The following is a 20,468-nucleotide window of genomic DNA, read 5'->3' on the forward strand; positions in this document are numbered from 1 at the left end:
AGCAAGGGTACTTTAACTAAAGCTTATCAAATGAGCTTTAGTTAAAACACCCCTACCCCCATTTTGAAGCATGGGATACTGAATACACATGACACTGCAGGTGGTTTAATTAGAATGGCTCTCAGATCCTCTCTAATTAAAGCACCCCAGAGCATGTGTATAGATTCCCGGAGCGCCTAATCAGCATGAGGGAAACAGATATTGCAGCTGCTTTTGTTGTGCATTCTTTGGGGAACAGTTTACTGGACTGTCAATTTGGCATAAAATTATAAATGCCATATAGGGTCAGACAATGGATCCATCTAGCCCAGTGTCCTGTATCTCATCATTGTAGAGATAGTGGGATATGGAAAAGGTTCATGTGAGGCTCTTGTCCTGTGACTGAGGGCACACCTGGCACACTTGAGGGTACACAACTGGTCATGGAGCAGCTGTAGATGCAGGTCTTGAAGCTGGAAAGACATCTTGCCACTGACCCGGAGAATCCATCCCTCTGCTGAACAGCGTTCCCTCTAAGCTATGTAGTGTGCACAGCTGTGCAGGCGCGCTCATGGTGCAGTCAGGGATGCCTGCACAGTCATGCAGCTTAGAGGGAACACTGCTGCTGAGAGTATAGGGAGAGGTGGGGGGTGACAGATGCATCTGCCTTGTATTTGTCCAATTCCTGATCTAGGTCCTCTGGGAGATGGACTGCAGCTCCCACTTCTATGCTGTGGAGGTGAGTAGAGGTGCCAAGAAGTACATCACTTGCCTTCAAGCAGAGGATGGCACCCCTCTCCTGGATCCCAGTGAACTGCAAGAAAGGGCAAGAGCCTTCAATTTGCATCTTTTATCCTTGGATCCAAACAATATTCATGCCTGCAAAGTCCTGTGGGAAACACTCCCACAAGTCAGCACTTGCAACTGCCACTGCTAGAAGATCCTTCCACTCTGGCTGAGTTACCAGAAGCCTGTTGCCTGATGCGCACCAACAAGTGTCAGGATATCAGTGGGCTGACAGTAGATTTCTACCATGCATTCTGGGATGTCATTGGATGGACATTTCCACTGTCTAGGCTAAGTCCAAAGGGTTCCATATGATCCTCCTCCAGTTGTGCAGGAGGACCATATAAATAAAGTTTTAAGAGTCAAAATTATATCTCAATATAGATGTATACCTACTTTGGTATACAGGGTGCCAATCTACCCTGCTTTCTACTTTATTTCTCACTAATATGGTTAACTACCTCTCTCAATAAAAGGTTATCTTCAAAAAAAACCTTAATTCATGGACTATCATGCTGCACCAGTACTTTAAGCCTGTTCCCTTCCAGCATTCAGAGACACAGGAAATTCTAAAATGGAGGTTGTAGCCTTTATGTTCATGCCTACTGATGGGCCAATACATTAATTTGTCTAATAGTCTTTTAAACTTGTTAAATTGTGGAACTTATTACCACAAGATGTGTAAAGCAAGACCAGTTAATCAAACATTTTGTAACAAATAACTTGCTTTTGTATGTTTTCAAGATGCTTTGTAATAATTTCATTGTGCCTCTTGCAGTTCTCTTTATTGTGGCAGTTCACTGATATTAAATACACTGTAAAGAAAGTCTTGTAGAAACTTGTTCTGCTATTGCTTTGTTCAGTACTGAAGAGCTGAGAGAGACAGATCTATTACCCACTGCAAGATCATCATCATGATACACGAGAGTAAAACACAAATTGCTGTTAAATTTTTTAATCAAGAAAACATTTAACCTGTCAGTCATTAGGGCTGTTGCATAATATGAAACAAAGAATTTGCAATAAAGAATTTATTCCAGAAGCATTGTTGTCATTCAGCAATTCTTTGTGGGGAAGCAGTCATACGATTCTCAGATCAATTTGCCAAGTTCTTTAGTACACAGTTCTTGGTCTACAGATTCTTTTTTGAATTGTAAATATTCATTAAGCACACAATTGACTATTTGTTTTACAACCTATAGAACTATTTCAATGAAGCTCCCAAGAGCCTTTGCTTATAATTTATGTACAGGAATTAGCAACATAGTCATGTATTGGAAATAACAGTAAAGATTCCAAATAAATGAAGGTCTTGCACACGTGGTTTATCTTCCTGAGATTAAATGAAAAATTGCATGTAAAATGAACTGTGTGTGCAGCATTTTTAAAGCCCCATAACTTGGCAAGAGCAAAACTGTTCTTTACCAAACCTGCTCCTTTTTGTCATTTCAACTTCCACGTCAAAGACACTTTAGTAGTAAAGCTGTTCAAATAAAGGGTAAGTAAAGAAGAAATGTAACTTTCTTCTAACTCAAGCTTGCAAAAAGCTACACCTGGGGTAGAGACTAGGCTAGGCTAAAAAAATTTAGCTTGAAAAGCTAAAAAGGCTGAGAACCACTGATGTAAAGATTAATATGTTGCTTTTTCCTTTTTAACAGTACATATCAGCACTTTTATGACTTTCTCTGGCAGGGGAATAGAATATGCTACGTTTTGGGTTTTTTTGGCGGGGGGGAGGGGGCAATACATATATGTATATATGCAGCATGTGTAGGAGTAAAGCATACTGCCAATATTAATCCAGAAAATGTGCCTGAGGTATCAAAAGTTTGGGAAACACTGGCCTAGGCAGTGAACAACTCTTAGTATGATGGTTACTGCTCTCAGTGCTATTAATACTCTATGACTGCAGATCAACAGGGAACTCACTTCCTCAAAATTAGCAAAGAAAGTATTCTGGATCTCAGAAGGAAGACAAAGCCCAGAGGATATAAATTGCACTGAAGGTTGGAGTTTTGCTAACATGAGCTTGGCAAAACAAGCTTTTTGTTTTAATTTCTGCTGCTGCTATTGTTCATAATCTCAACACAAATGACAGGACTGGGTCCAGATAGAGCCCGTCTGACCACAAGAGAAGCTGTAGTCTCATAGTTTAGCTCTCCTTGGGGGAAAAGACTCCTTCCCCTCAGAAGGCATGAGAGGCAGCCAAGTCAGAAATGCGTGGGACACAGGCATCGGTCATCTTCCCTCAAGAGCTTAAAAAACCTTTCCAGAAAAGGAGAAGAAAAGGAACAGCTCATGCTGCTCTTGCTAGGAAAGATGAGACAGGGAGTAGGCAGTGCCTAGCAGCTCACACTGCCATTTCCTCCTGTACCCCTCCTGTGAGCAATGGGACAGTGGGCCCAGCCTGATGGAGGGTTTTTATACCTGAAAGCTTGCAAAAAAGACTTTTTCCAACTATTTTAAGTTGGTCTAATAAAGATACCAGATTTACCCAAAGAATCTTGTCTGTCTTCACTCACCTCATTTGAACAATGGGTCTGTCATTTCTTGCTCCACTTCCCCCAACTGCACCAGGCCTGGATTGCATAGTACCAAGGGCTCCTGGAGCATGAGAAGAAGTAAGAGTGAGGCTGTGGGCCCGGGATTTGTTTGAGTTCTCCCTTAGGGGTAAGTGAACGTGTCATTCTTTCTGCTTGCAGGTTTGGTTGCAACTTGTAGACAACAGACTCTGCTTGTGAGCTGTGTTGTATCTGAGATGGAGGCCTGTCTGAGTGTGTTCTGTTCTTGATCTCTGACAGAGAGTTAACCATTAAGCCCAAATGAGGAAGCATAGTTGACCTAGCAAAAGACTTAAAAGCCAAGCAGCCAGCAGCCAAAGAAGCTTAAAACCAAGAAGTCAGCAAACAGATCAGAATATAGGGAAGTCTTGGCAGAGCACAGAGGAGCGTGCTGTCTGCCAGCCAGAGCAGGGCTGGGAAATTCAGTGATTGCCCTACATGTCGAGACAAATAATTAACTACCATATTCCTGCAGAAACTTATAAAGGCTAATTACATGGAGCTGAGAAAAATGCACTTGAGAAGCAGAAGCTTAAGTGATCTTCAGTGATTTTTTTCTTCCAGTCTCTAGAGACTGAGGGCAAATGTATGGCTAGGCAATAAAGAGATTGATATAAAACTTGATGGCAAAGGTAGAATAGCAAATGAAAATATGGATAGGAAAATATCACCACAGCTGATATGGAAGTGAATTTTGACATTTATTGAACAAATGCTCAGTCCTCAAATACTGAAAGAAATGACACACACAATCACAGTCCATTAGCCAAGTTTTTTAATAAGTCTGCTAAACTGAAGGTGATATCATATGTTTGAATAGCAGCACGTGTAATAGCAAATTATAGTCCTGTTATTCTGACCTCAGCATTATTCAAGGCTTTATGTAGATTCCTACAGGTAGCACATAAACCTGATTTTTCTTTTTTTTTTCTTTTTTTTTTGTTGGGGGGGAGTGGTAAGAGGGGTGTGGGGGACAGGTTAAGTTGACTGGTTTTCTGGTTAGCAGTAATGTGGTTGATTTAATTTATATGGACTTCAATGAAAATATTTGATACCACATGGAAAAATGAATTTAACAGTAAAAGATAGGAAGTAATAGAAAAATGTTAAGTAAGGAATTGGCTAAGGGAAAACTGTCCAGCTGAGAGTTTACTAATGGATTTCTTATTCAACAATGTCTTGGGAGCAAGCATATTAAATGTTTGTATTGCTAAAAGATAAGTATGTGGTAGTTCAATTTGATGTAACACAAAAATGGGAGACATAATATAAAGGAAGATTGGAATATAATACAGGAGGAACTGGATGATATTGAGGACTAAAGTAATAGAAATGGGATGGATTTTAATAGTAGAAAGTACGAGAATTTTGGTTACAAATTGGGGGCCTAATAAAAACTTAAGATTTATTAAATGAAGCTTTTCAAATGATGATGAGAAGTGTATGTGTTGTCCAAGTCACTGGTAAAACTTCATCTGGAATACTGGCTACAGTTCTGATCACCCACATTCAAAAAAGATGAGTTATATAGAAAAGGCTAGTAGGATGATCTGAGGAATGGAGAGTTTATTTTAAAGAGGAGACTAAAGAAGCCAAGCTCTTTTAGTGTATCAAAATGAAGGTTTGAAAGCACAGGTGACTGGTAGGAGGGGTATGGGGGGGGGCATGTGCCCCCCCTGAGATTGGCCCCCGACTTGACACCACCCAGGCCGGGGAAGTTTTTTTGCCACGTGGGCTAGCAGTGTGTTGGGAGGGGGGTGCACTAAGCTGGGGCACAGAAGTATTGGAGTGGATATGGGGCTTTTGACCTGCCCCTGAGCCCACCCATAAATTGTGCCCCCCAAGACTCAGGAGGCACCTGTCACCCCTGCTTGAAAGGGAGAGGGGGTTATGATTTGCCATCTTTAAATATATTGGGGAGGGGTGGAAGGATAACCACTAGGGAAGATGATGAGCTATTTAAGGTAAAGTAAAATACTAGTACAATAATAAATGGGTACTGTATATGTTTTACGTAAATATTTTTTTTTCCTTGAAATTGGAAAGTTTCTAGCCATCAAAGCAGTGAGATTCTGGAACAGCCATCCAGTTGGAATAATGAGGCAATAAATGTACTGGTAACTAGTTTTAAGATGAAGCTGGATCAGTTTATGGAAGGGATTATATAGTTTAGTTTCCTGCAGTATCAAAGGACTGGATTTGATGATGGAGGACAGGGCTGTTCAGCTTCTGGGTGGTCTGGGCCATACTCCCTTGTGCTGCATGCACTGTAGACCAGTGTTTCCCAACCAGCGTGCCGTGGCACAAAAGTGGGCCATCAGAAATTAACAGGTGTGCCGCAGAATTTTGCAATGGCAATGAGCTACAACAAGTATGAGGAGGGGGAATGCCTTAACAGGTGTACCATGGAAAATTTTAATTAATGTAGGTGTGCCTTGGGCTGGAAAAGATTGGGAAACATTGCTATAGGCCACATGCAGCACTGTTCAGACTCTACCCCACCCCGCTGTACAGTGCCAGCTGCACCCTGAGTTACATTTTGTCATATGTTCCCCTCCCTTTCCCATGCCATGTGGTTGGCACTCGCCCTGCCCCATGCTGCTGCCCCCATGCCATGCTATATGGGCTCCCAAGTGCCTGAGCCACCCAGCTGTGGGTTCCCTCAGTCCACCCCTGCACTGGAAGCCAGAGGAGGCAGGGGGAGCTTGGAGACTCTCTAGTAGCAGGTGGTGGAGGGAGCTGCACCTAGACCAGGGGCCTCAGGTTTAATCCTTCAGGGGCCACAGGCTGCCTGTTGGACAGCCCTGATGCAGGAGGTCCTTTCTGCTGCCGTTTCCTATATTTAATTGCTAGCCATGAGTAATTGAGGAAAAGTGAGGATACAGAAAATGGAAATCATGTCAGGGTTTGGGAAGAAGCTGGAATCTCTGCACTGCTAGGTAGTCAGAACCGTAGAAAGATCAAAATTACCATAATATGAAATAGATGAATTTATCACAGTTGGCAACACCTGTTGGCAATTTATAAATCAAGAGCCCAAAATAGTATCCTTCTTTTTAAAGATATCTCATTAATTTTTGGTTTGTGTTTGTCACTTCGCTGAACAAGGTTAGCAAATAATGATACGTGTGTCAGTGACTGGCCTGTTAGTATGAGGGGGGAGAACAGCAGAAAAAAGACTTTTATGGGCACAGCTCAAATGACAACTCAGGCTGAAGGGGAGTTCTAGCAGAGGGCTGCAAGTAGGTGGTGACCATATACCCGGTTCCCTCAGACTGAGATGCCAGTACCCCAGGTATTTACAGAAGTATCTGAGCCCTTTATCTTGCTCGTGTTCACAAATACAGATGTACATATGCATGAACACACACACATGCTCTCCCCAGTGTTGGGTTGGCTGTAGATGCTTATGCTTGCAACTAGCTGAAACATTTTTGGGGGGGACAGAACCATGAATAATATTTTGGGGGCAAAGCCAAGACAAGCCCTTTTGGCCATTTGAGCTGTGAGGGAAAGTAAGCCTTTTGGCTGTCGGCTGTGCTGCTGTCTCAGCAGAGATCTCAAAACCATTGCACTCTGAAACCTGAAGCATTGAAATAAGCACATCCACAATGTTGCTGGTGAGTGTAACAGTGATTCTAAACCAGAGTGCTGCCGGGTCCTTTGAAGAGTGCCGTGAAGCAGATAAGTGCAGGCACAGGCTTGTCCTTGCCTGACCAGTCTCTCACTCACACTGCCTACCACCTCTGCAAGGAGGCAAGTGTAGTGAAAGAAGTTGTAATTTAAAGATGCTCTCTAACTAAAGGGAAGTTGGTAACTGGGAGATGCTGCCCCTTAATTAAGTAGCTAGTTAGTGTGTGAGAGAGACAAAATATCTAGAGGTTGCCTACTGCTACACAAATAAACTTTGTTAGTTCTATCATTCGCATTAGTTTTTGAAATTGGGGGCCACTCAAATAACAAATGTTATGGAGGGGTGCCTAGAGTCCAATGCAGTGGTGTAATGGCATGAATCTGCTGGCCCTGCCCTTGGGAATCTGGAACACAAGGAGCCCAGCTGAGCTGTTCTCTGCAAAGCAATTGTAGAGTCCTTGCACCCTGCACCACAGAACTCCTGTCCTTGGAGCAGTCTAGTTCCAGGGGGACCTTCATGCTTCCCTCTGTTTTAGAAGAAAATTAGAGAAGCTTTTTGCATTTAGTCTTTAATGTGGAAAGATGAACGTCAGAGTAATAAATGCAAGTAGCCAAAATATCAGCAAAGACAAAAGTCAAAGGTCCTTCAGCAATGCAAGGGTTTGAATGCTGCATGTGCTTGATGTTCCTTGAGGTGCCTGGTATAGTAGGCAATGGCCTGGTACTATGATCCTTAGTTTCAACAGCCCCCCCTAACCCTCTTGATTTTAGTGGAACTATGCCACTTCACACCCCGAGAGGACTCAACCTGCTAGTGTTGAGAAGGTTTTTCCCCACTGTGGCTGCATGGGTATGTGGCATACCTAATATTTATTATTCTATATTTATCTTTTTATGTTGTTGCCTCAATCTTTAATTTTGTATTTTTTCACTTTCTTTAACATGCTACCTGAATGCTCGAGCTTTTCTTTGTTAACTAGTCTCTAAACTCTGTCAGGCAGGGACTGTCTTAATATCCTTATTTTTAACATCTAAATAGAGCCCTTATTTCTGACTAAATCCATAATGATAATGATGATGCTCTGATGTTTTTCATTGAGCCATTGGGCCTTTAAAGAGTTGACTAGCTTATGCCTTCTGGATGCCCCCAGCATGCTCCCTGGCAGTCCTGGAAGTGGGCTGGAAGTGCTTCTGGTCCACTTCCAGGTCTGCTGCTGAGTGCAGTGGGGAGCCCCATGTTTCTGTGGGACACTCCATGCACCCCAGCATTGCAGCAGTCACAAGCCCCTGCTACCTAGAGGTATGTAGAAAAAACATTTAAAGCTGTGTCTATGTCTGAATCTCTCCAATTCGATTCAGAAAGATTAAAGGGTCCTCTGATTCGATTTGGATTCAGAGATTCAGCCACCAAATTGAGCTGAATCTCTGCCAAATCAAATCGGGGACTGAAGCTTTGCACAGCCCTATTGTTAGGTATCAAACATGATTCACAAGACGCATCCAGTTTTCATATAGCAATCCATAGTGTCTGAACAGTGTACCCTCTTGCAGTCTTTCTCAGTTCTTTGCAACAGAAGAATTGTTCTGTTTTGTTTTTTTTTACTACTATTCTGTAGTCAAACAGTGAATGAGAACTAAAAGCTGGCATCTTCTCAGGAATGCCTCAAGTCTAAAAAGTTTGAGAGCCAATTATGTAGATGTTTGTTGTGTAGAACCAACTTGTCTAGCTATATTGCACAAAACCTAACTAAGGTGAGCACGCTATTTGGGAGCTTGCCTGCACTTCAATGCTGCCAAATACCTGGGCTCATCTTCACTTGAAGTTGTTAGTTGTAAAGGGTTTCTACTCTGCTTGAGAAACAAATTTATTTAAACAGATCAATAACTGCAGGATCTTGATTTGTCTCTGCAGATTCCATATTTACACTCATAGATGCCAACTTCTGCTCACAGACCTGTTTCAGATACTGCCTTGTAGTAATTTAGAGGCATTTGAAGATTTAGCTCAACAGTCTCAAGGGCACAATAGCTTTTGCAGCTACATGCATTTCTTTGCCTGGATTTCACAGGAGAAGCCTAGTCTAACTGTTAATGTGTGACATAGGCATTGTGAGAAGCTTCTTGGAGGATATGCATGGTGTCAACCTGTGAACTAAATAGTTTCTTAAACATAAAACTGATAAAAAGGGGCAAAGAACCTCTTTGTAATAAATCCTACTGGAAAGTGCATCTCAAACCCCACAAAAAATGATTTTCTATGGCAGTAGCTCCTCCTCCAGTTGTCACTAATGTCCCATTCATAACTTAATGCTTTGTGCACATGGGAAGATGCATTCCCGGGCCCTAAAGAGTTTAGCAACTTGAGGTCAGCTTAGTCACTGGGAAAATCCCGTTTCCTTTTATAACCCTAAATGGCATGTATGCAGCCATTTAACTGCAGTTTTTGACACTTATGCTAAATTTGTGGACATCAGCTTGCCTGCAGCAATTGTGCATGCTTAGTAGGCCTGCACTCCAGCTGGTTAGCTGTGTGTCAAACTAGGATCACTTAAATGAGTCTCAAAATTTAACTCACAGAAAAACATGCTACGTTAGGTGGAGGCAGCCTACCTTTCAGCCATGGTTAGGACCCTTGTACAGAGAACAGGAGACCTTGGTTCTAGGATCACATCACACAGTGCAGCTTTGAACCTGCATCTTGTCAAACTGTTCCTAAACTTGTTTGGCAGATTTGTAAGTGCTACCCTTGTTGTTTTATTTAAAGCAGATGTAAAATTCAGTCTTTCAGGCAAAAATTTTTTCTATGAAATGAGGTTGCTCAAGATAATCAGTGAAGTATAAAACAAAAAGATTTTATTCGGCTTTTACATGTAAATCTCCGATCAATCTTAGATTGGCAGCTTCATAGCGGTTTGTGTGTGCGCCTGTGTGCAAAACTAGCATTGACAAAATATAAAAGAAATAAAGACCTAAAGGCCAAGGAGGGGCTACATGTACAGATGAAAGGTAATATTGTTATTCAAACATTGGGATGTACATCACGAATACAGCATTTTTCTATCTGTCAGTTGTTCGTTGTTTGGGAGTCCCGCTAAATATGCTTTGAAATTACTAATGCAGGGGAAGAATGAGAACATTAAACAATAAACTGCTTGGTGCATGACACTGGGAATAATGACATCCCTGTCCTATTGAGTTTCAAGGCATTCAATTCCATTTCAGTATTTTAGGCCTTGTGCCAGTAACCGGAAGTCAAACAATATCTGATGATAATTTGCAAGTGGATTGCAAAATCATTGGGTGTTAATTTATTCCTACTCCTCCCCTCTCGTAGTCGTTTACACATAGCTCACATGTTACTCTTAGCTAGGGTAACCACCTTTTCAAAATGGCAAGGCAGGACACATGAACACCTCTTCTGCACCTCCCTCTCCCCCACCCTCTGCCAGCTGGCGGCAAGGCCAGATCAGAGCAGAGGCAGATGCAGGCCACCTGCTGTGGGCCCAGGGCTCCCTGCCCTGCTGCCTTTCCCTCAAAAGCCCTGTGCCAGCTGTGTGCCCCCTGCCTGCTAGGCAGCAGCAGAGGGCACAACTCCACACTGCCGATGCCCCCATTGCAGCTAGGTGAGCAAGGGACGCATGGCCAGCACAGGGCTCCCAAGGGAAAAGCAGCAGGGCAGGGAGCCCCAAGCCTGCAGCAGGCAGCCTGCACCCCATTGGCATTGCATAGGGGATTCATGGGGGTGCACTTGCACTCCCTAAGAGCACTGGTACATCCCCTGACAGCCAGCATTCCCTGCTTAGGCAATAGGCAGAGGGGGCAGGCGGGAGCACTGGTCCGTCCCCTGCAAGCACTGGCTGGGGAGTGGGGGTGCCAGGAGAAGCACCGCTGGCACTTCTGGGTTTGCCCCTGGCCCTTCTGGGCGCACTGCTGGCACTTCTGGGTCAGCGCAATCGGCCTCCCCCCCAGTTGCTGACTGGTTGCTGGTGGGGCAAGTGCCCCCCCCCTTGACTCAAGAGGCACTAGTCACCCATGCTGCACCCACTCCTGCACCATGCATAAATCTGGTGGGGCACATGCCCCCCTGTGTCCTCTCTCTCTGGGGGTGCATGCCGTGGCAGGGAGCTGTCCCACACCCCTGTGCCCCCTGAATGAGCCACCCATGGCTCCATCCCACTCCCCACCTCAGGCCCTGTGCACTAACCTGGCTGGGCAGTGCCCCTATCCCCTGATCCACTCCCTCCCTCACCATGTGGGCCTCAATTTGCCCCCCCCCTTCCTCCCCTTAGACTTACCTGCAGGGAGCTGGTCTCCATGCTACTGGGCTGTATACCCAGTCACGTGCATGTGTGTGGGCATGTCCTGCTCCTGGCAGCCCCCCAAGCAGCCCCTTGCAGGCAGGAACACTGCTAGCCTGTAAGAGGAAACCTGGATCCCTGCACAATACTGTGAATCTAGGACAAATGCTGTCCTAGAGTCATGGGCCTGGGACTGGGGCTTGGTGTTCCCATTCCAGGACTGTCCCACCCAATTAGGGATGGGTGGTCACCTACTCTTAGCTCCATAACCAGCTTTATTGACTGGTGCTAACTAGTTTGCTTCATGCTAGAATATCCTTGGCTCACTCTGATTTTCCTCCCCTCCAGGATGGCTCAGACTTTAAATGAATGGTTATGGCAGCAGGAGTATTGGCTTCCCCCAGGAATCAGCTGGGAAGACATGAAGGAGACTGAAGATATCTGTTACCCTCAGCCTCAACACCTCCTGCTCAGCATCCCCTGTGCCCTGTTCTTGGTTATCGTCCGGTACTTCTTTGAAAGGTAAACTGGTTTCCCTTCTTGTATAGGAAGACAGCTAACAATTTGGAGCCTATGACTGGAATAGTTCAGGGGAGCCAAATCTTGACCCAAAGTATTTCTGCATAGAAGCACAACTGCCCCATCTGTTTGAGAAGTAGCCCACAAAGGCTCCAGTTCTAAGGGTGAAGTTACATGTCACATTTATACCAGACCAAATCTTTGGCATATCAAGTGGTGTTAAAGTTAGAATGTGATGTGAGCAGTTGCACATTAAAGATTAATGCCATTTCTTGCCTGCACAGCTCTGACTTGCCACTAGAGGGCTGGCGAGCAGAGGCATGACTAGGAGCCAAGACATCTGGACACTTTCCCTGCTCTGGGTTTTGTGGGTGGAGGGCTGGGAGCAGTGCATCCTGGGATTCTGAAGGACTACTCGTTTCTCATTTATCTCTGTGGGGCAGGCTGAAGTTCCCCTACCATGAGCTAGGTAGCTTGGCCCAGAGTTATCAGTTGCCTGAAATGGTGTACCTTTGAGACACTCGGAGGGCACTTAGCATGAGTTAACAAGCTTTAACGTGCAGACAGTTGTATTTTAAGTGCTCTTAGTATGGTCAAAGTGTAATGTGTAATTTAACTCTACGTGTGTGTTGAGATAGATGTACATTGTTATTCACTGAGCATTGTAGTACATAGCAATAAACAGAGGGCCAAATATAAAGCAAATCATGCCTAGAAGGTCTCATTTGAATGGTCTCACTTTCCTCCTTTGATTCTGAATTAGTTTTTTGCTTATGCATTAGAGAAGCACAATATTATTTTGTGTTCTTCTGCACAGCATTGTCCGCTATTGGGATAAGTACAACAGAAATAATATTAGATTATCCAGGTAGTGCTCTGCTAAAGGTATGGCTTCAAAAATCTCATTACAAGGCATTGAAAACTTTTGAAACTGTTTTCTTAGGATTGAAAAGTTCTATGTTTGGTCTCTGTACCCCAGTGAATTAATTTCTTTTTTGGATAGCTAATTCAAAAACTGCAGCTGTTTTCCAGCTCGCAAGGGGTGTAGAAAGATAACTGGCTATTTTTAGGCAAGAGAACACAAAAAGAGCCTTATTGTGGGCTTTTAAATGTGGGTTTTCTAACTATATTACTAGAGGTGAAGCCTGGCTATGTTTCAATAAGTGTTGTGAAAAGGAGAGCATTTTGGACTGTGCTATGGGAAGTGCTGTTCAATTTAAAATGAGGTTGTTAATTACTCAGTACTGCACAGAATAGATGAATGTAGCTCTTTATCTGTGTGGCTGAAGCCTAACCCCCTCCACTGCTTCCAGCCAGCTTGTACTGCTTTACAAATGTGTTACAATAGCCCCAATCTTGTTAAAGCTACTTCCCACCCACCCTCTGGGTGCCTTTTGGACTGGTAGATGGTCACAGTGTTGGGAGTGCTAATTTACTAGCTACCATTGTTATTCAAGATAGAAGCAGACATCATCTGATGTCCCACTTGTGCCACCACAAAAATGTTATGGCAGCACAAATGGTGACTAAATGGATGTCTCTACCCTTTGCCATGCCACACCAGAGGAAAATCAGTGATGCAACAAAAGGTAGTGATAAATTCTGATGGTTTATTGTGGTGGTCACCTATTAGTGTTGTGGCAGGAGAGTGCAGGTAGACTGAACTGCCCGTCCTCTCCAGCCACCCTGGGCAGGTGATCTGGGGACCAAAGGGCTCCTCAAGCCCCTGAAGCACCAGCCCAGCTTTTCTTACTTACAAAGAAGCACCCTGGGGAATCTGAGGGCACCTCTCCACAAGTGGGAAAAGTCAGGGCTTCTTGCTTATGGAGAGACACCCTGGAATCTCTTGGGGCATGCCCCCTAAACAGGGAAGGCCCACACAGATCCCAGCATGAAGGCACAGGACCAGGGAATCCCCAGCATCCAATGCTTCCTCACTGGGACCTGCTTACCCAGACCCACCCCTGGAATCTGAGGTGGGTCTGGGTAGGTGGAGAAAGCAGGGCTTCCCTGCTGACCCAGACCTGCCCCTAGGATCTCCAAAGTGGGTCTGGGTAAGTGGGGAAACCCAGGCAAGTGTCCTCAGGGCACTAGAGGCCCCATCCTACCCAGTAGTTCTTAGGACTGTAGTTCTTAGAACTAAAGTCCTAAAGCCATGAGAGAACACAGCGTCCCTTGTCCCACACCATCAGTGGGTGAGACAAGGGCCGACGTGGGTTTCACCCAATGAAGTGGACACAGCAGATCCACTTCATTCAGCAATGTCTCTTTCTAGCATCAATAACTTTAAATCTGCTTTGAACTCCATAAACAGTGAAGCTTTGCAGTCCTGTTGGGAAAAGGTTGGGATCATTAGCCTCTTACAAATTGACTTTCAGGCACAAAAGGCAGAATTCCATTGCCCTTGCTGAACCTAAGTGGTAGTTTTCCAGCCCTGTGAGTGGCCTTTTTGACACTTAAGTACACCTTTGTTGTCAATGCATACATCACAAAAATGTAGCTACACAAAAAACCATGACATACAGAAGAAGAAAGTCTTTTGATATTTTAAACCCAATAACTTATGACATTTGGAGTCCTAGTATGACTTGGAGTCCTAGTGGACTCCAAGATGAACATGAGTCGGCAGTGCGACGAAGCCATCAGAAAAGCCAATGGCACTTTATCGTGCATCAGCAGATGCATGACGAATAGATCCAAGGAGGTGATGCGTCCCCTCTATCGGGCGCTGGTCAGACCGCAGTTGGAGTACTGCGTGCAATTCTGGGCGCCGCAATTCAAGAGGGATGCAGATAACCTGGAGAGGGCCCAGAGAAGGGCCACTCGTATGGTTAAGGGCCTGCAGACCAAGCCCTACGAGGAGAGACTAGAAAAATTGGACCTTTTCAGCCTCCGCAAGAGAAAGTTGAGAGGCGACCTTGTGGCTGCCTATAAGTTCATCACGGGGGCACAGGAGGGAATTGGTGAGTTCTTATTCACCAAGGTGCCCCCGGGGGTTACAAGAAATAATGGCCACAAGCTAGCAGAGAGCAGATTTAGATTGGACATTAGGAAGAACTTCTTCACAGTTCGAGTGGCCAAGGTCTGGAACGGGCTCCCAAGGGAGGTGGTGCTCTCCCCTACCCTGGGGGTCTTCAAGAGGAGGTTAGATAAGCATCTAGATGGGATCATCTAGACCCAGCACTCTTTCCTGCCTATGCAGGGGGTCAGACTCGATGATCTATTGGGGTCCCTTCCGACCCTAACATCTATGAATCTATTTATCCAGGAGCCAGGAAACCTGTGGTCTAGGTGCTCCTCACTCAGAAGGAGTTTGAACCTTTATTTCTTTGACTTGGCACCATGGTGCTCTAACCACTATACCAGTCTCTTCTCCAGTCCTCTTCTTGAAACTGGGCCTCTGGGCAGCTAAGGAAAGAAGAGGAGAACAGAGCAAGCCAGAGGATTCAGAACTTCGTGAGTTGGCTGATGTTGTAGAAGTGAGGAGGCCTTGCTTCTAGCCTCGAACCCTGCTTTAAGTGAGTCAGAAGTTTGCCCACCACACTATCTTCCATCTACTCTGTTTAAACACAAAGAGCAGTGGCTCACATTGAAAAGAAGCTCTAGAGAGTTCTGAATAATGCCTAACTAGTGACAGGGTGATTAGTGGGCTCTGTTGAATGGTGAGAGAAACACATCAAACTTCTGGAGGACAAAGTGTTAGGACCTGGGTGTCCCACTTCCTGCATGAGTGCTGTAGCCAATCAACCATGTGGACTAAAATAAAAGCACTGCTCCTACTTCCTGTGATTTGTACTCAGTCCGCAGTGTGGATGCATAGATGTGCACACATAGAAGTAATGGAATCATAAACTGTATGTAAGTGCCAGAAAGTCTTCAAACATGGCTGGAAACTGATGTTTAGGATGCCTACAGATGTTTAGGGTTCTGCATAAAGTGCCATGAGTTAAAGCCCCCTCCCTTGACCCAACAGACATTTGTGCCCCCCTGCCCACCTCCTGCACACTGGGGCTGTCAGTGGGGAAGGGAGGGGAAGAGGAGAAGCAGCGTGGAGTTGCCGGTTGCTTTGAATGGCTAGAGCTGGGGGGTGGGGGGCAGGGTAGAACAGAGCTCCCTCGCCTCATGGGCTCCCTGACAGCTACCCCGGCTGGGGTATTGGGGGGAGCTGGGCTGGACTGCATCTCAAGGCAAAGGGACTCTGCTCCATCCCACCTTCCCCCAGCTCTGGCCATTCAAAGCAGCTGGCATCTCCGTGCTGCTGCTATTAAGAGGCCCAGGCAGGAGCTAGGGGAAGGGAGCCCCTCACCTCATGGGCCCAGCCCAGCTACCACCAATAATTCTGGTCAATACAGCTATCCTTGAGTGTGATAACTACATAAAGAAATATCTATAGGAGTTCATCCCAAAACTTTAAATTGTATCCACTGAAAATTTTCTTTAGGAGTGAGAGTAAAAACAATTCTTTGCTACCGCAGTGCTAACCACTGGATAAACAACTTGCTTTTTTCACTGCCATGGAATTAAATACTACATTTCACAGATTAGTCCCATGTGGATTTTCCACCAATATGTATGTTGAACTGCAAAGGGAGTGGTCTGTTTTGCCGCTTTCTCCACTACCACCTATGGCCAAACTTCAGCCTTTGCATATATGATGATTTCTTTGATTATAGTATTTATTTCTGTTTGACCTTGGGTACACATTAGAGTCCATGATATGTTTTTTGCCCAAGTTAAAGAGTTCTCCTGTGATCATGTACATCTTTTGTTCTATAATTGCATCAATGACTACTTGGCTGTAACTGTTATCTCAGTTAACTTATTGCTAGCATAATTAATTACAGCCTGATGTATAAATCTTTGAGTTCCATGAGTTGCTACATTGTCTAACTTATTACAAACCAGTTCTAGGTCCATGAAATATAAAACTCCAGTGGTTGTACCTATACATCCTAAAATAGTGTTTACTGTCTCTCTCTCAAACCACAAACCTCTAGCTTGTGAATTTTGTAAACTAAACAGCTTTTAAATCATGACTTGTCGGTTATTGATATAATTTGAACAGTTTATATACTTACTAATAATGAGAAAAGTTTTAGGGTTAAGATGCCATACAGCTAGCATCAGCTGAACATCCTTAAGTACTTGTGTTGCCTCATCCATTTTAACTAGGAGAGGATCTCCAAATTCAAAAGGATCATGTGGTGAAGGAGGTTTTGCTTTGATAGAAAGGTTAATATATTTATCATGCTGGAGGTAACCTAAGCAACACAGGAAATTTGGAAACGGTACAGAAAGTTGACCAGATAATATTATTTGTGTGTCATTGTTAAAGTCAGCGCTATCATATTTACCAGGGTCGTACATAGAAGTAAAGTTATCATTAACTTTAATATTCCAAAGTTCTGTACACTTATTTGGTGTACATTTGTTCATTTTTACTCCATCACCAGTGACAATGGCTCTAATTTGAATAGTTACAAGCTTTGGTTGTTGGTTGTCATTCATTTCTTTTACAACTCTTTTCTGAGAGTTGAAAACAAATCCTCAGTTCCATTTTGATTTTTATAGGTGGGTGGTGGTGGTAAAGACTTGTTGGGCATGATTTGAATAACAGGGGGCACATCTATATGTGATGCTTTATTGCATAGTAGGCCAATTTACAGCGCAGTAAGTGTCACCATCTACAGCACAGCAAATTGGTCTACTCTGGGGTTAATTTGCTACCTGCAGGAGGGCAGAGCAGGGTGGAAGAAAATCTGCTCCCAAGAGGGAGCATGTGTAGACATGCTTCTCAGTAGGCTTACTTACTGCACAGTATTTTTACTGCACAGTAAGCCTACTTCAAACTAACTGCACATGTAGACATGCCCAGAGTTCTGAAAACCAGTAAGGGCCCTGATCCGGGTGCTAATCCAGGTAGTAATGAGCAAGGGGCATATTATCCAGGACAGGGGTGGGCAAAGTCTGGCCCGCAGGCTGAATCTGGCAGGCAGTGAACTCCATTTCCCAGCAGACCCTACCCACGTGGCTGGGGCCAGTTTCCATTTCCATATTTAGAAATATGACTACATCCTGCTTGCCACCAAACAGCTATGAGGTAAACAAACTATTCTAACTTTTCTCTAACCCTAACCTGCATATAATTAACTGTTTCAAACAGAAGATTTTACCACACCTTTAACTCTCCTATGAAATATGAACTGTCATTTCTACCTAAGAGAGCGTTTATAATCTTTTCTCCTATGCCTGCAGAAGGGTGCTTGTGCCCAAAAGCTTGCAATTACTTTTTTTTTTTTTTTTGCAAAAATCTAATTGGTTTAATAAAAGATATCACCTCTACCATAAATTCTGATTTATTTTGTCTCTAGACCCCTACGGCTACAACCTCAATACTTGTCTCATGATTGGTATTTCCTGCTCCCCCTCCCCTTGTTTTTTTTATGATTTACACAAGTACACTCTAAACATCCTTGTATATATCTCTAAATATCAGCCTTACAATCAGTCCACCAAGATGTGTGGATTAATGTGGCTTAAGTATCCAATTGTCCTCCATTGTCATGTATTAAGTAGAAGATTTCATCCCTAATTGTAGTGGGAATTATCCATACCCACTATTCTCCTGGTTTGGCAAAAATTGTATCATTAGTTACTTTAAACCCAACCACACCTTTTTGGTAGTATCTTCAAAGCAATGATACTAAAAAAAGGGAATATCCAAATTAAAAGATAGTGATAATTACCAGCGCACTGCTCTCAAAGTAAATCTAGATTTTTGTTTAATAGCCATTATTGAATCAGTATTTATGCATCCCCCCTTCCCCCCCCCCCCCCAAAAGCAGCTTGCTTAGCTTCTATGTCAGCTTTGTTGTTTCAATAAGCTGATTGTCCAGGTTTTTTGTGTGTGTACTTTCACTTTTGTGAGAAAAGTTTTGCCTGTTCTTTGCTTTTTATGTTTTAAAATTTTAGCTATTAATACATGATAACTAATGAAATGTTCTTAGTGCCCACAGTAAACTTTTCTTTCCCATTCTCCCAGCCTGTTAAAGCAGACACTACCCATTGTGAATCAGAAATCAAATAGAGATCTTTATCTAGAAGTGTTACCTTTAAATGCCTGAATGATTCCAGTCATTTCAGCAAACTCAGCAGAGTTTATGTAAGCATCTTTTCCCAATGACCTTTTCAGATATAGGATTAATTAGACCAAAACCTGTATTTGGCTTTTTTTCTTGATAAAAAACTGAACCATCTATAAACAAAAGTTCATAATTTTCTCCAGGATTGGACATATCCCACTGAAACCTTTCTTGAACATAATGTTTGGGGGGGTTCCCTTGGAAGTGGGCATTCATGTATTTTCCTTCTCAATTGAATCCGGCCTCTGCTGACAATTTGCATTGTTTTGCTTCATCCCAGCCAGATCCTCTCTCAGCCAGGGCTAATTAGGATTAGAGTCTTATTCTTTCTGTCTCCCCATGTCACTGAGAAGGGGCTTGAATTTTACTGCTACCACCGGTCCCTGCTTAGCTTGGAGTTGTCTTCTAACACAGACTGATGGTCATGGCATTTTCCTTTCTTTTTTTTTCTTTTGCAGCCCAAATAGAAGCTTTCATTTCATCAAGCTCAGTTTTTAAATGTTGAAATTGTTCAGCAAATTTATGTTGACATTTTCATGTCAATCTTGCATTTGCTAAGGCAGTAGCCTGCAATGCAGAATTAATTTAAGGAAGCCTGTGTTATAGCTAGGGCCTGCTGTAATTCAATCACTTTGCTATCTGTTTGGGCTAATTTCTCTTTGAACCGGCTCAAGCCTGTGATTAGTTCTGAGCTCTCTTTACCAGCATGCTATAGTCCTTGAACCAAACCAACTTTTTGCCTTTTGCTGCCCTTTTTTTTGAGAGTTTGTTTTTTAACCAGGGTTTGAATTACACTTTGACTCTTGGCGGGGGGTCTGCAAAAAAAATTGGCCGGGGTTGGTTGGGGCTGTGCACACAGGTCCCCACCAGTACCGCGGGGCTGGGGCAGCCGGAAGAAGTCACCGCTACTGTTGCCTGTACTGCTTAGAAAGGCACAGGACTGGCCAGGGGCTGCGTGCAGTGGCGCATGGGCTCCGGGCTGTTGCAGATGGGGGGAGGGGTGCTGACTAGCCCTCGGGGGGGTTCTCATCTTTTATGGGGGGCTCAGCCCCCCTGAGCTCCCCTGTAACTCAAACCCTGCTTTTAACAACATTTGATTTTTCATACTCTGTGGCCATGTCTACACAAGACACTGACTGTGCAGTTGTTACTGCGCAGTCATTTAGTATTGCATACATTAGTGCTAAATGATTGCACAGTAACCAGTATGACGGCGCAAGTGTCCCTGAACAGCTTCCTGGTGACACTGACTGCACAGTAGCTCATTACTACTGCACAGTAGTAATGAGCTCCTGCACAGTAATAACGAGTTATTGCACAGTAAGTGTCTGGTGTAGACTCAGCCTGTCTGTTCAAAGCCAGGAGTGGATCAAGTTCCTCATCCTGGAAGGCATCCCTTTTCCAGTGAAAGCTTCCTCTTGCGGATATGTACTGCTGTATTTCCTGTTTCACAGTTAGTGGGAAACCTACTTTCACTGAATGAGTAACTCCCATGATAGGACAGACACCACCGCTCAAGTTTTACACCTTAAATTTTTCCTCACAGAAAC

General features: G+C 44.0%; 1 protein-coding gene across 1 annotated transcript in view; it reads left to right on the forward strand.

Moving 5' to 3' along the window:
* CERS4 (ceramide synthase 4) overlaps positions 1-20,468 on the forward strand; it is an 86,528-nt gene that overhangs the window by 16,270 nt on the left and 49,790 nt on the right. The window contains exon 2 of the mRNA XM_006277576.4: positions 11,606-11,779. Coding sequence (XP_006277638.1) covers positions 11,607-11,779 — 173 coding nt within the window. The 5' untranslated portion in view covers position 11,606. The remainder of the gene's footprint in view (positions 1-11,605; positions 11,780-20,468) is intronic.

This window comes from Alligator mississippiensis, chromosome 16, assembly GCF_030867095.1.
Source record: "Alligator mississippiensis isolate rAllMis1 chromosome 16, rAllMis1, whole genome shotgun sequence".
Lineage (NCBI taxonomy): Eukaryota > Metazoa > Chordata > Crocodylia > Alligatoridae > Alligator > Alligator mississippiensis.